Raw genomic sequence first — 14,150 nt, 5'->3', positions numbered from 1 at the left:
TTATTGATTAGTACAAGAAATGAAACTAGAAAAGAGTGTTAAAGGAATGTCAACTAGTAAAATCTGCAAAGGCCTATTTTCTGAAGAAAGAAGCAAGGTCCTGTATAAACCTTGCTCTGCATCACACAACAGAAAGCACAAGTGACTCTACCAAAATCCGAAATACATGGCATGGAACTGCTGGCAGCAGGAGCTGGATCAGACTACGTGGTTTCTTTAAACACACTGCTTTTGTGGCTCTGCAGAGGGTGTGCAGTAATTCCTAGCTCTGCCAGGGATAGGGAGGTGTGTGGCTCCCCAGGCACTGCTGATGCAGATGATGTCAGTGAGGTGGAATAATTGCTGAGGTACCTGTCTCATTCTATCTGTGCTAACGGAACCACTCAGGTGTTAATGGATTGAAACACTGCATACATGTACCACAAAACAGGCAGCAGCTGCTCAGAAATTCATACTGAAACTATAATATCTTTGTAAAAGGGGAGAGAGATTCAATGTGTACCTGACTGAATGTCATTATTTAAAGGTTTTCAGCCCCATGCATACACTGACGTAGAGACAGTGCACTTCCTGAACATTAAAAAAAGAGAAAAGAAATCATATTATCTCCCGGGATTTCAGTGGGATTTTTAGCTTTGCAGTCACTGGACTGGAGAATGCCCTTACACAGAGCCTGTATCTGCACTGCATTACAAAGGATCAAAAATACTCGGTAAGAAAGAAGTTAATTTTCCAGATGCAAACAGTACATGGATATTTTTTAGAAGCTAATGTTTAAAACTGGGATGCTTGCATTCCTCATGTTCTTAAACATTTCTGCATTTCCCAGTCTTTTAAATGAGGAAAGTAAATCCACAGCTCCACAGGCCTGGCTGCATGGAAATTTTGGGCTTATTCACATTTCTAACTCACCATTAGTTATCTATATTTACATACAGGCACTCAGGGTACTTGCATTAACGTCCTCCTCACACATTGTGAGACTTTCTGCATACATACCTACCTACTGCACAAAAAGGAGATGGGGAAAAAAAAAAAGAGTTGAAACTCTTAAATCTACAGTTTCATAAACTTTGTAAAGTCCACAAGGTGGACAGAATTTAAAATTAAATTTCTCTTTGGGCATGGAGTACTCAGCCCTGTCTAGGAAAATGTCTACATTTCAATGGCATTGCAGAGAAGAGTGAATTTACTTCTTAGTATCTAGGCCCTATCTTCAGACTACATGAGGTAAGCTCCTCAAGAGTTATCATTCAGCAGAAGGCTTGTTGATACAAATTTTATCTGGAGTTTTGTTTCAATACAAACTTCTGCAACCTCAGGCTTGTGAACGGCAACATCTGATGTGCTATGAGTTTCCACCCACAAGTGCAGTGCAGAACAATAAATGGCAAATTGATTTTACAGTAAGAGCACAAGGAATTACTAAAATAGACATTTTTGGAACACAAGTTGCTCTTGGATTGCAAATGTAGTTTGATGCACTGGGGAAAATAGAAGCAAAGAGAGAGAATGCAGTTTTACAGACTTCACTGTATTCAAGAGATTTTTAAAAAATTTATCTACAGTGTTACAAGGTAAGCGTTGATTTCTACATGGTTCACTAGAATTTACTCTTAAAACTCTCTGAAACATAATTTCTAGAAGGAACATGTTTGAGATCACAATAACATGCAGTTCAAACCCTGTCACCAGACACCTGTTACCATTTCTTCAGGTATGGTACATGCAAGGCTGATTCTTATCAAGTGTTACTCCTTAGCATGCTATGACTAAAGGCAGCACTCTGCTCTTGCCTGGATGTATAACGAGTGACACAAACACTAGGACATGAAAAACAGAGGCAAACTGTGTTGAACTGTTCACATTTCTCATGGTGAGGAAACAATGGTAACTTATTTTAGGGTATCTCTACAAGCAGACAGCAGGACAACACAGATTGGCTTTTAAGTCCAGACCAAATCTTGTTAACGTCAATCCCAGGCAGAGGTGCAGTTTAATCTGGATAAAGATTATACAGCAATATAAAACATAAATTCATTAAAAGCAAATTAATGCTATTTTTATTTCTACTATTAATAAATTTGGTAAAAATTAATTCTACCTTTTTGTGACATGTTTGTTTCCATGTGTATCTCTTGCAAGTCACTTTTTTCTTCTTTTGGAATCTGTTCTTGACGTTTTCTCTTGCTAGATTTTTTTTGTGGTGGTAGGAGTGACTCCATACACAAAAGAGGTTCATGTACAGGGCACTACCATAGAGGACACACATGCTTGCAACACACTATCATTTTTAAGTTCTGAATATAATAAAGTAAAAAGGGATAATATTATTGTTACCATTTTCAGTGCAAATAGACAGAATGTATCTGGGATGACCTACTGCCTGGCTAGCAGTACCTAGTACACTTGAAAAGCCCCTTGATTGTATTTTTCAGATGAAGAAATCTGACAGAAGACTGGCAAACAAGTTGTTTTTAAAATTGGGTAATGACCAGCCTAAGAAAGCTAAAAATCACCACATCTTATAAATGTCAAGTCTTAAGAGGCAACTCCATCACAACCTACAGAAATTTGGGCAGAAGAAATTGCATCACCTGCCAGCAAAACAACAGTACAGCACATGCTGAACTTGACTGGCTTTCACCATGCCAGCACCTGCACTTTCTGCTGGACTGGCAGAGGTAGGGAGCCTGTGAATGGAAATACGTATCTGGAGGGCTACAGCCACAGTTCTTTTCCACAGCAAGACCTGAACAATCTGCAGAGAACTCTTCTCAAAACAGAAATGATGCAAGGTGAAAATGCCTTTTGGTTGCTATTCTGTTCCACATAAAGAATGTCTGCATTTTAGGCAGTCTAAATGGAATGTTTATGTTGGATTTCTTCTTCTGCCTCACTTATCCCATCTGGGCAGTTTGCTCATTAATTTAAGGGAAGCCAAAAGGGAGGTTTTCCCTACCCTTCTGCTCTCACTACCTCATCCTCTTCATTGCCTCAGGGCACAGCTCTTAGAAACAGAAGTGGAAACCACCAAAGGCCCTTGACTTCCCAAAACCTATTTTCAGCAAATTGCCAAGAGCTGACAATCTGCATATTTTCATGCTTCTGCCCTCCCTGCTCCCTGTTGCCAGGGCTGTGTATGGGTTTGGCTCAGCGCTCTGTCCCAGTTGGCCTGGCCACCTGCTCTGTGCCAAGGGCAGGCCTTCCAGTGCAGCAGGAGCTGCACCTTGCTCTGACTGGGCTGCTCTGCCAGGTCATGCTGCAGGCCCTGCCACCCTCCCTTGCTCCAGGGCCACTCTGCTGTCAAGGACCAACTGAAATAACAAATTTGCTTGTCCTCCGAGGCACAATTTTGTCTTTGTGTCAACATGGTACATGTTGCTGCTTAAAAAGTCTCACTGTGAGGTACAACACTGCATCCCCTTTCCCCTTACAGTAGCTTCACTGCTCTTTTGGCTGCCCTCTAATCACACACAAATACTGTGATATCCATCACGTTCCAAGTTGTCAGTGACTGGGATCATCTCTCTGGTACTCATACAGGGACGTGTTTTGTTGTCTGACACAGAATCACAGAATTATTGAGTAGCCTGGCTGGAAGGGACTTTTAAGATCATCTAGTTCTACGCCCCTTCTGTGGACAGGAACACCTTCCACTAGACCAGCTTGCTTAGAGTTCCATCCAGCCTGGCCTTGAACACTTCCAGAGATGGGAAAGTGCTATACTGTTAGGAAGACATGGATCTCTTATGAAAACACACATTTCTGCTAAGCATCATTGTACTAAGAGGCACATTAACAGAGAGCTCTCTCTGGTCACAAAAAAGCACCAAATACCCCAGTTTTTATTGAAGCAAAATAATTTTGGAGGCCCTTGCTTTACTGTGTGCTAATAAAGACATGCTCAAGAATGTTATGACCTGACACACAGGGTATGCTTCATGGACCTTCCTTCTGCATTATCACCTCTGTGGTTTTAAGAAAACTGAGAAGCCACAAAGCAGCACCCAAGTAGCTCAGCCACCAGCTAGAACAGCACCTTTAGGCACCCATGTGCAGATTCAATACTACTACCTTTCATTATGAAGAGTGCATGTAAGTTGCAGTATCTGCATATTGTGCATTGCAAGGTAAAGAAGCACACTGCATACCATGAATGGAAGTGACATGAGAACACTAAAGGCAAAATGAAGGCCTTAATAAACAAGGCAAAGAGAATCTTCCTTTTCTCCCCTCCTTAATTTGTTTCTCTGTAGCATATACTCCTATCTAACACACTTCTGTTTGTTACAGAAAGCCATCTTGTTGTACTGGCAATTTTTAAACACAGTGTCTAATTGCCGAGCTACTCCTGAAGCACTGTGTAGCAAGACTTAAATCACCACGGAGAGGACAAGGAAAAGAGAAAAATACTGTTTAATGGGAAAGAACAGTGACAAGTTAAGCCAAGAGCAGAAATACTGGTAACCTATTATTTTGTTTTGATTCTGCCAAAATAAAACACAATACTTTATTTTATAGCACGTTTACAGCAAGGCAAAACACAGTTTTAATTTTCCGTTTTTCTTTAACCCACCATTGCTCTGACATACATACAGCAGACAGCTAGACTCAGCTACATATACAAAGGCCTTAAAAACTGGAAGGACGGTTTTGGCTTAAGGTACTCAGTATCAGTTGAGTGGAAATATTTAATGTATCATTCCAGTTCACATCCTAGATATATTACTGTAATGCTCCCAGAATAATGACACACACATCTATGTTCTTGGGACAGTCCAGCTGTAAGTGGTATTACACAAGTCTGAGAAAATTGAGAAGCTGAAACAATCATAGAATACAGAAAAGATGATGTAGGAGTCCTTCAGTAGTTTTCTCCTGAAGCCTGGAGGATTCAGGCATACTGTTCTTTGCAGAGGTACAATAATGTACATTTTAAACAGAAAAGCTAATAAGGTGCCACTACTATTTTATACTATTAATTTCAACTTTTTCATTTCTTAAAAAAAAAAAAAATCTTGTTTGCAGAAACCTCTATCCATTTCAAAACATATGCTTCTCCCTGAGGACAGAAAGTGTTTTATCTGCTCAGGACTGGATTTCTCACAAGTACTTTTAGTTTCAAAACAGATGAATATCAGATTCTTGAATGGATCTGGAATACCAAAAAACTACTCACACCTGTCAATTAAAGGGAGTAACATAAAAATTTTATCTTTCCATAAACAACAGTTTTGATTAAAAACAGTTAGTATTATCCAGTATTATATACCCATTGAACACTGTATTTATTACATGTTATCAGAAGGGACATATCTTAATCAAATTTCAAGAACTTTATTTTTAACTACAGTGAAATCACCTTAAATACTTCCGCTGTACCCTCCATCTTACGATCAACAAATATGCCATTATCATTTGGGGATACATAAGATACCAAAGTCAACAACAGCTCTTATTTAACGTTTAATGCTCAAACTCTCTTATGGGGATGGGAGAAAACAGAGTTACATTACATGTCAATATGTTTACATAATGTTTACTTAGGAATTGAAAATCCAATCCTACTATGACAACACAGGTTGTTGTACTGATCAATCTTTCAAATGACTCCAGCTCTAAAAATACTGTAAACTGATCAATACCTAGCAAGGTTAAAGTGAAGACCAGACACTTACTTCTGCAGGTGCTCCAGCTCTGCAGGCAGGTCACAACCTATATAGACTCTATTCATTAAACTGTATTCTAACAGAGCATAAAAACACGGATCCTATAAGAGAAAAGTAACATATAACTGTAACCATGGTGCTCTGTGAAGGGAGTTTTCAAACAAATTAACATGGCACAGGAATGTAAGAAATTTAATAGGACCTCTTCCAGAAACAGAACTCTAAAATGGTGCAAGTATGGTGCAACATGTGAGGAAGGTACCTATAGCTGCTCTAAATTGTATAGTTTCATGTTAGGTGTGGGGGAACTAAATTTTCATTCAGACCATTTATGGAATACTGTTTTCCTTGTTTTTCATTAAGTCCGACATAAAATAAGGTATTAAGACAAGCTCAACTTATTCCTGGGAAAGGACCATGCATGAGTCCAAAAGGGAGTCCTCCCTGGCACTCGTTGCATTAATTGGGAACAACCACTTCTGCCACCCTCCATTTAAAAAGTGACACAACTACATTTTGTGAAGAACCTAATTGTGTGAGGTTATTCAGATTATGCTTACTGGACTTGCAGGCTGCTGGAGAACTGCAGAGGAGGTCCATGCTGGAGATAAAAAGGAGCTAGGAGTCTGTATGCACAGAGCACCATTCCCATTACGCTAGGAAATAAATCTACTGTGTGTGTGCCTGAACTGTCCGGGAACCTATGGAGATCAGATATTTCCAAATGCAGCCTGAGGACAAGTTCCTAACATATTCTGATGCCTCCTCACATCAGATTGACCACAAAACTAATTCAAATGCTGTTACAAATAACATAGGCAATTCAAAGATATAAACCCAAAACTTACTTTCACAAGAACGTGAGGATTTCCCACAACAATCAGCAAAGCTTTTGCTCTAGTAATTGCTACATTAAATCTCTTTGGGTTACAGAGAAAGCCCAAACAGTGTTTTTCATCATCAATTACGACTTTCTGAGATCGCACCTAAAATTAATTATGGATAGTTTTAGAAATAAAATGATGAGAACACAACATATCACAGTGTAACTTTAACATGCTTCCTTACTGCAACAATCCAATTAGTTGAATGACAATTCACAACGTATCTTTTGTACCCCCATCAGTGTGCTTTGTCTTGCACAGGAAAAGCAATGAAAGCAAGTAGTGTGCTAAAACAATGACTCATTAGTTTTTCACCCATATTTCACCTGTATTTGAACCAATCTTTGGAAAAAGAAAATTTTCATGACCTAAATAAGCAGTTCTTATAAATAAGAGTGTAGTGCGTACCTAGAACTACTTTAAGAGAGATCCAATAGTGGATTGAAGAGCTATGGTATGATGTGGAACAGTGAAAGTAAGCACAGTACCACTGCCCTCAGGAAAAAAAAAAAAGGTGAGAAAATCCCAGACTCTTCTCCTAAGCTGCAAATGTGAAGTACTACTACCAAAATTTAAACAGAAATAACCCAGATTTAATAACCCAGATTTTAAAGAGTAACTCTACAAGCATGCATTTAATAAACTCTGCTTTCAAATACTGTGACAGACTGACAAAAATATGGTTTTTAAATTTTTTAAAGGCCTACATCAAAAATGAAACACAGAGGATTAGACACATAAAAATTCTCAATAGGATCACAGTAAATTTACGTACTGTTGATAAGATGACAACCATGTACTCCTGCCCTTGAAACTCTTCTACTGTGCCAACCTTTATGTCTTCCAAATCAATGTTTCTGAGAAGAACTCTAATTTTTTCTACCTATCAAAAAACAAAAAAAAAAAAGGAAAAAAAGGGAATTTAGTGTTAAATTTGAAAGCGGACTGCTTTAAAAAACACCATACACATATATATGTATGTGCTTTAACATGGCAATGTCAAAAGGAATGACTAGTAAGAGTTTAAAATAAAATAGTAACTTCTTCTGCAAGAAAGTATCTCAGCTAATACACAACTCAGGATGTGAAGGAGTACTCTCTACCATAAATTGAACAGAAGGTGAGAGATTTTTAGCAGTCTAGATTTTAAAGAGAAGAATAACTCAGATCCTTAAACCCTCTTTTTCCAATGTGCATCATATCCAAAACCATGCATACCACAGACGTGGCAGGGCAAGCAGCTTCCCTTAGCCCTTCAAGAAGACTTCAAAGATTCCACCCTTGCCTGCCAGGTGCATCATGCAGAGTGAAAGGCAGAAGTGAGATATGATCTTAAGTACTCCCGAAAGAGAACAAGGAGTCTCAGGCACTGGGATCCTGGTACATGTGGGATTGCTGGAACTGAAGTGCTCCAAAATATTTAAGAAGTAATCCTGCCTAACTAAACTGAAGATTATGCTCAAAGACTACTTTCTAATCAGTATTCCTGCAATACAAATGACTTTCTTAATATGGACACTACTACCATATGCCTTGTATTACAGACAGATGAAGGACAAAACGACATTAAATCATGTGAAATCATTGTTTACACAATGTAAGAAATCCAGTCACATCAATACTATGAATACATTATTTGAATAAACAAATAATAACTGTAAACACAGGCAGGTGCATGCACCTGACCAGCTGGATCAGTAAAAGTAAAGCTTTAATTTGCAAGTGAGATTTCTTCAAAAGGACTTGGTCATTTTCATATGACTCAGTGTTTCCCCCAACCAAGTGCAAGGTTATGAATACCAAGATGTGAACCAAGAAGAATTATGTGCAGTGTCCAGAATCTCCTCACCAACTGAAAGGGGATTAAGTTTGTTTTTAAAATGAAAGTAAACATCACATACTTAACACAATGGCATATAAATACATTTTAAAATGAAGTACAGCATTTGAAGTTAATTTTCAACATTCTCTAGAGGTTTAAATAGCATTAGTAACTTCAAGTCTGACTATAAGACAACTAAGAAGTCACAGTAATTGTCTCCTCTAGTCTCCTCAAGACCACAACAAGGTGTCACATCATCTACTTCACAATAATTCCCTTTTGCTCCAGTCTTCAGTGCAGAGAGTGACAGAACCAGAGTGCTGTTCCAGATGTTGGAGAATGAATTCTTGACTTGCACTCATTACTACCAACAACTGAAAAATCTGCTTCTGTTTCCAAACTGGTCTCCTTAATTGCTTGATTTTGAAAACTGAAAAAGCAGTAGAACGCCATTATTGCTGTCTTTTAGATTTCAATGGCACCATCATAATGATTGATAATACACTGTGTATCAAGATACACAACAGTGAAACAAGTGCAACATATTAACATATGCTCCCCTGCTTTAACAAACCACAGCCACCATATAAATATATGAGATAAAATACAGCAACTTGGAAGTTTTTAAGACATCAGACCTGTTAAACACACCTGTTTACGATATGGTGCTATCACTCCAATATCTGTCACTGATACTGCAGAGTATTCACTTCTAGCCAACTGGCAACAGTACATCATTACTTGAACTGCTTCAGCTGGATTAAACCACGAGGGACTGCAACCTTCACGCGTTTCATTACCCTGTAATGGGGGAAAGGAAATGAGATGATGGAGATCAGGTGCAAAAATGACTCTGTATTTATTTATACATTATTCTTATAACTCCTGAATGCAAAAAATGTGATGGAATGTTATATATAATTTATCTTCTTCTCTATACACTTTTTCTAGAGAACAAGTGTCAGCTCATATTATATAAATATTTTTAATATATTTATAAATATAATTGATATAACAACAGTATTTTAAGTATGCAACAAAGGAATTATATCTCAACTCAGAATAATATACGTTAACAAGCTGGTACCTTGCCTTTTTCAAGGTGGAAGAGTTCTAAACCAAACCTCTCCAAGCAGCAGATCTTACTACTTCTTACTAACTTATTGGAAGACTAAAGAAATTTTTTTTTACCAAGGTACTACTTTTTCCCCAGCCAAGTCAAGTCCTAATGATCCTTTAGTTTTAGAGGCTTGTATCCATCTTAATGTAGGAAACTCTCATCAAAAGCAATCTAGAGCAGCTGATGGTAACTCCAGTCTGGTCATCTACTAAGAATTTAAACTTTCATAAAAATGTCACCACACTGCACTTCAAGAGGCAGCTGCTCAAGTTCTTAGCAAAAATTTGACTTCAGTAGCTGTTTTTAAAACCAGATGCTCAGGAAGTCACATTACTTGTGAAAGGCAGTTTAACCTTTTTTCATATCCTTTCTCGAATTTATTCTAAAGAAATCAGGAAACTGGTAGCAAGCCTATACAGTTCACTGCATAAACATTTTACATACCCTTATTCCATGAAAAATTAATGGAAATCCCTTCCTGGGCAATCTCCCCCAGTTCAACAAAGAAGTTACTACTGAAGTATCTGCACAAACTTCTAGCTCCTTATCATAAAACAATTTAGATGGCAAGGCAAGCAAGGCAGAATGCGACCTGTAGTTCTTTGTGAGTTTAGTGATCTGCAAAGACAAAACCCATAAACTGTAACTGAAACGGGCAATTGTTCATCAGACTTCTCAGAACACAGCTACTACCTTACCATCCTCTAGCATTTAGCATTTCTAAGTTTGCCAAAGAATTGTATTCAAGGCAAAAACCGCAGTTTTGGCCTTCTGTAAGTAAAAAGTACATCAAAGCAGTTTTTTGAAGGACCACCTCCTTCCCCTTTAAAGGCAAAACAAAGAGAATTGAATGTACACAATGGACAAATGGGTCATTCTCCAGTTTCTTGAAACATTTGATATATAGACACATTCTCTTTTTTTAAGAGTCAGATTACTTCCATGCAGGTTCAATGGATGCAACTTCCTCTTTTGAAGAAGTCTTGACAGGCAAAAAGGGAGCATCAGAACAGTCAACAGAAGACAGCCTTAAAATACCTAAAATGTGTTTGTCTTTAAATGAAAGAATAATCTTAAGGAAGCATTCCAGGAAGTAATAACCAGCTCAAAAAACTCAGTCCTGTAAAAAGGATAACATAGGATATTCCAGTTGAAATGTATCCTTAAAGCCCTCACATTTCCTGATCTCTCATTATGCCAATTCTCCTTATGCACTGTGCAAGGAATACAACAGTTTGCGCTAACAGATTTCAGGAGGAAGTGTGTCAGGTTTTTCAACAGGCTAAACCTGACCTAAAGCCTAGGTCCAAACATCCTCACTTTCACTCTTAAATCTGCCATCAGATTTCCTCCCTTCTCTACTTCCATGGTCATCTAGTCATCTTTGCTCTCAGTTTAATTCTCTGAAGTATGTTACCATGAGAATAGGAAGTCATCTTAGGAAGCTTAACATCAGTCCTATTTTTGGATTCAGACAGTAATTAAAAGCAGCTCAAACATCAGTACTTATTTAAATACTATGCTACCTCTACTTAACATAGACTCGAGGTATTTGCCCATAGAAGAATCTGGGGAAGCTATCCTTCAAAGGAAGACATGATAAAGAAATAAGAACAGTTTCTCTTCTTCCCTTTGTAAAATGTAATGTTCGCAAAATTAATCTTCAAAGAAGAGATTCTGTTTGTCTTTTTATGTTAAAAGCAGATATTGTACTTTTTCATCTGTGGAAAATGAAGTTATGGTAAATCTGGACAATGAACATGAAAGGAAATTTTAAGCTATTATTTACAAATGTGCTTTGTGCTCCATATTTGACTTATGCTACTTAAGAATAGAGGATCCCTCCAAAGAAAAGTTTTAACATGCTGGAGGGCTCAGCATCTTTACTATTCAGACTACATCTGCAAATAATCAAGCTTTTCCAGAGAACTAATGCTCAAGCTACACTTATCACTAAGCATCAGGGAGAAAAATGGTGGTAAGAAACCACAACTTCTTTTTTGACTGAGCTGAAAAAGGTTGATGGAAAATTTAACTCACCAACAAAGGATTGTATGCTCCACAGGCACCAAAAGCATCCTCATCTCTCAGATACAGATCTCTTGATGACAGTCTTTCTAGCAAGGACACACTTAATCCAAAAGTCTTTGCAAGTTTAGATTTTATTACTGGCCCTAACTGCTTTGGATCACCAACGAGAATTATCTGTATATGAAATTAAAAAACATCCATCTTAGATTAAAACAACTGTTATTGAAACTTCATTTGATAATGACATACACATTTCAGAATTCAGAGATCAATTAACATCAAGTATTCTGCTTTCCTTCAAACATTTGTTTGCAAAGGACAGAAGTATGTTGCCGTCTTAAACAAAACACATTTTTAATTTTGATATCTCCCACACACTGACCCAGTCCTACCAACATAGACTAAAGAAACTTACGTGTTGAGAATTGACATTATGCATGAATAATCTCTACTACAAAACTCACTACCAGAAAATGGCTGCTTGCATTCTACATAATCCACAAAATAGGAAAATAATAAACAAGCCTTTTCCCTTTCAGTAAATGATGTTAAGAGAACTACCTGTCCATCAGCTTCTGAAATCAACCCAATAGGAATCAGACTCTCTGGTTCACTTGCTTGACCTGCCTCATCCAGAACCACATGAGTGAAATGTCCAAGCCTATAATTAAATAACATTAACCTGAAACAGGGCTCTTTTCAAATTAGCTCATTCTGCCCCCCTGTGGCTGACCTCAGCAATTGTGTTAATATCCTTGTCAAGTGTGCCAGGCAACCCCATAGACACAGAGCAAAGACGGGTATTTCCAGAAGGAAATATAGAAAAAATAACCCTGTAACTTTCATTCTTCATCTTTGATTTCACTTACATACTCTGAAATACACAACCTTTAATTAAAGCTTTGTTTATACCAATGTGAAGATGATTAGAAAAGCTTCCCTTATTCTCAGTTTCCTTAAAACATTGAATTAAAACAATGCACTTGGTGTAGCAACCTCCAAGCTTTGTTTCTGCCAAACAACTCAAGATACCAAGAGAGTCCTTTTCTAAAGTTAAAATTCAAGTCAGAGACTACCTTGGTTACCAGCTGTTTACAATCAGTAAAGATGACTTGATAAAAGCCAAACACATTGTAATTTTTTAGTATGGCAATCATTTTGAGCCAAAGTTATTATCAAGAGCAATGTGAGTCCAACTGCAGGCAGAGAAGTTATTGTTTCAAAAATCTTAAACATTACTCAAGATAGTTCTTAAATTTACCATGGAGAAAGTTTCTGCTTAAATATTACCAAAACCAAGTGCTTTGCTCTCTTACACAGTACAGGTGCATTGCAATAAGCTATTAAAAAAGCCCAAGTTACAGTTCAGACAGTCTTTAAAAGTTTTGAGCTTTGTGTCATCCAGTCATGTCAGTGATACCCCTATCTATGGTACTGTACCGTGTATCTGTTTGATAAAACAATCCTGCACTGTTGCATGTTGTAATTACAATCCTGGACCACAACGCCTTCTGTATATCATCACCATCTTTGCAGTAAGGTTTCACCATGTCATCAATTTGCTGCCACAAAAACAAAAAGGTAAAACAAAATGCTGGCCTAAAATAGAAATTTAAAATTTGAATAGAAAAGCTCTCTGAAAACGATTCAGAAGCTGAGCAAAACACATAGATTTAGATCCATTAATACACCAAAACAAATTAATTAATTTGCCTAAGCAAAGTAGTACATATGCAAGACATCTGTGCTGTATTGTAAGGATCAAGAAGGAACATTTGGATATTTTAAATACTCATCTATATATACACACACTTATATGTGTGTGTATGTGCATATATACATACATGCACAAGTATGTATGTATATACAAATGTATAGCTCTCTATATATGTGCATACGTGTAAATATATATGTATATATTTAATGAACCTCCAAGGTGTGTGTCCTGCACAGAGACGACAATCTTACTCGCTTACTTTCCGTGCAAGTAGTCTCAACCTGGACTGATAATAAAAAAACCAAATTAAATCAATAATCCCCACCAATGTCTATTTGCTGTTTGTAGAGTTAAACACAGCAAAAAAAAGGTGAGCATCTTATTATGCTCATACAATCAAATTAAGGATGATCAACATTTTCCAGTTAATTTTCTGGAAAAGCTGGAGCAATGTAATACTCTGGATCCTAAGTAAATCTATGCAGCCTCATAGCCACTGAGTGTTAAAATACTAAGTCAGGATTTTAAGGTAGAAATATTAAAATGGAAACCTTAAGTGGCAGGTATCTGTAATATTTACCTCTGCTGACCTGAAAGCAGCATTAACTCGGACCATAGCTCCTGGTTTTAAGAGATTGCTTTGATGCAGCCGCAAGCAAATCAGATCTGTTGCAGTGTTTGATGGTGCACATACCAAAATCCGACTGTCTGGGAGACTAAAATGTATCTACAATAAAGAAGATATTAAAAAAAAAAAGGTTATTTAAAAAGCAGCAACAGCACAAACATTCCCATTTTATTTCACTGAATACACAACTCGGAAGAGTTTCACAGATGTGATATCCATTCATTCTTTTGCAGTTCAGTAACGCTCCTGCCGACAATCATGACTAAGTAGTCTCAA

General features: G+C 37.4%; 1 protein-coding gene across 3 annotated transcripts in view; it reads right to left on the bottom strand.

The window, feature by feature from the left end:
* Positions 1 to 4,480: 4,480 nt before the first annotated feature.
* The window catches only part of MOV10L1 (Mov10 like RISC complex RNA helicase 1), a 30,363-nt gene continuing 20,693 nt past the window's right edge, over positions 4,481 to 14,150 (bottom strand). Inside the window, exons 18-27 of one of the 3 annotated variants that reach the window (XM_033059096.1) lie at positions 13,827 to 13,973; positions 12,970 to 13,091; positions 12,091 to 12,190; positions 11,539 to 11,703; positions 9,943 to 10,116; positions 9,030 to 9,179; positions 7,332 to 7,439; positions 6,521 to 6,658; positions 5,682 to 5,773; positions 4,481 to 5,184 (exon numbers count right to left, since the gene is read on the bottom strand). In XM_033059096.1, the coding sequence (XP_032914987.1) occupies positions 5,175 to 5,184; positions 5,682 to 5,773; positions 6,521 to 6,658; positions 7,332 to 7,439; positions 9,030 to 9,179; positions 9,943 to 10,116; positions 11,539 to 11,703; positions 12,091 to 12,190; positions 12,970 to 13,091; positions 13,827 to 13,973 (1,206 nt within the window). In that variant the 3' untranslated portion in view covers positions 4,481 to 5,174. Of the gene's footprint in view, positions 5,185 to 5,681; positions 5,774 to 6,520; positions 6,659 to 7,331; positions 7,440 to 9,029; positions 9,180 to 9,942; positions 10,117 to 11,060; positions 11,220 to 11,538; positions 11,704 to 12,090; positions 12,191 to 12,969; positions 13,092 to 13,826; positions 13,974 to 14,150 lie in introns of those variants that run through there. The other 2 variants (XR_004417836.1, XM_033059097.1) reach the window with 2 other exon arrangements.

Source organism: Catharus ustulatus, chromosome 4, assembly GCF_009819885.2.
Source record: "Catharus ustulatus isolate bCatUst1 chromosome 4, bCatUst1.pri.v2, whole genome shotgun sequence".
Lineage (NCBI taxonomy): Eukaryota > Metazoa > Chordata > Aves > Passeriformes > Turdidae > Catharus > Catharus ustulatus.
The sequence above is the reverse complement of the archived record's forward strand: the minus strand, read 5'-3'. Positions and strand labels throughout refer to the sequence as shown.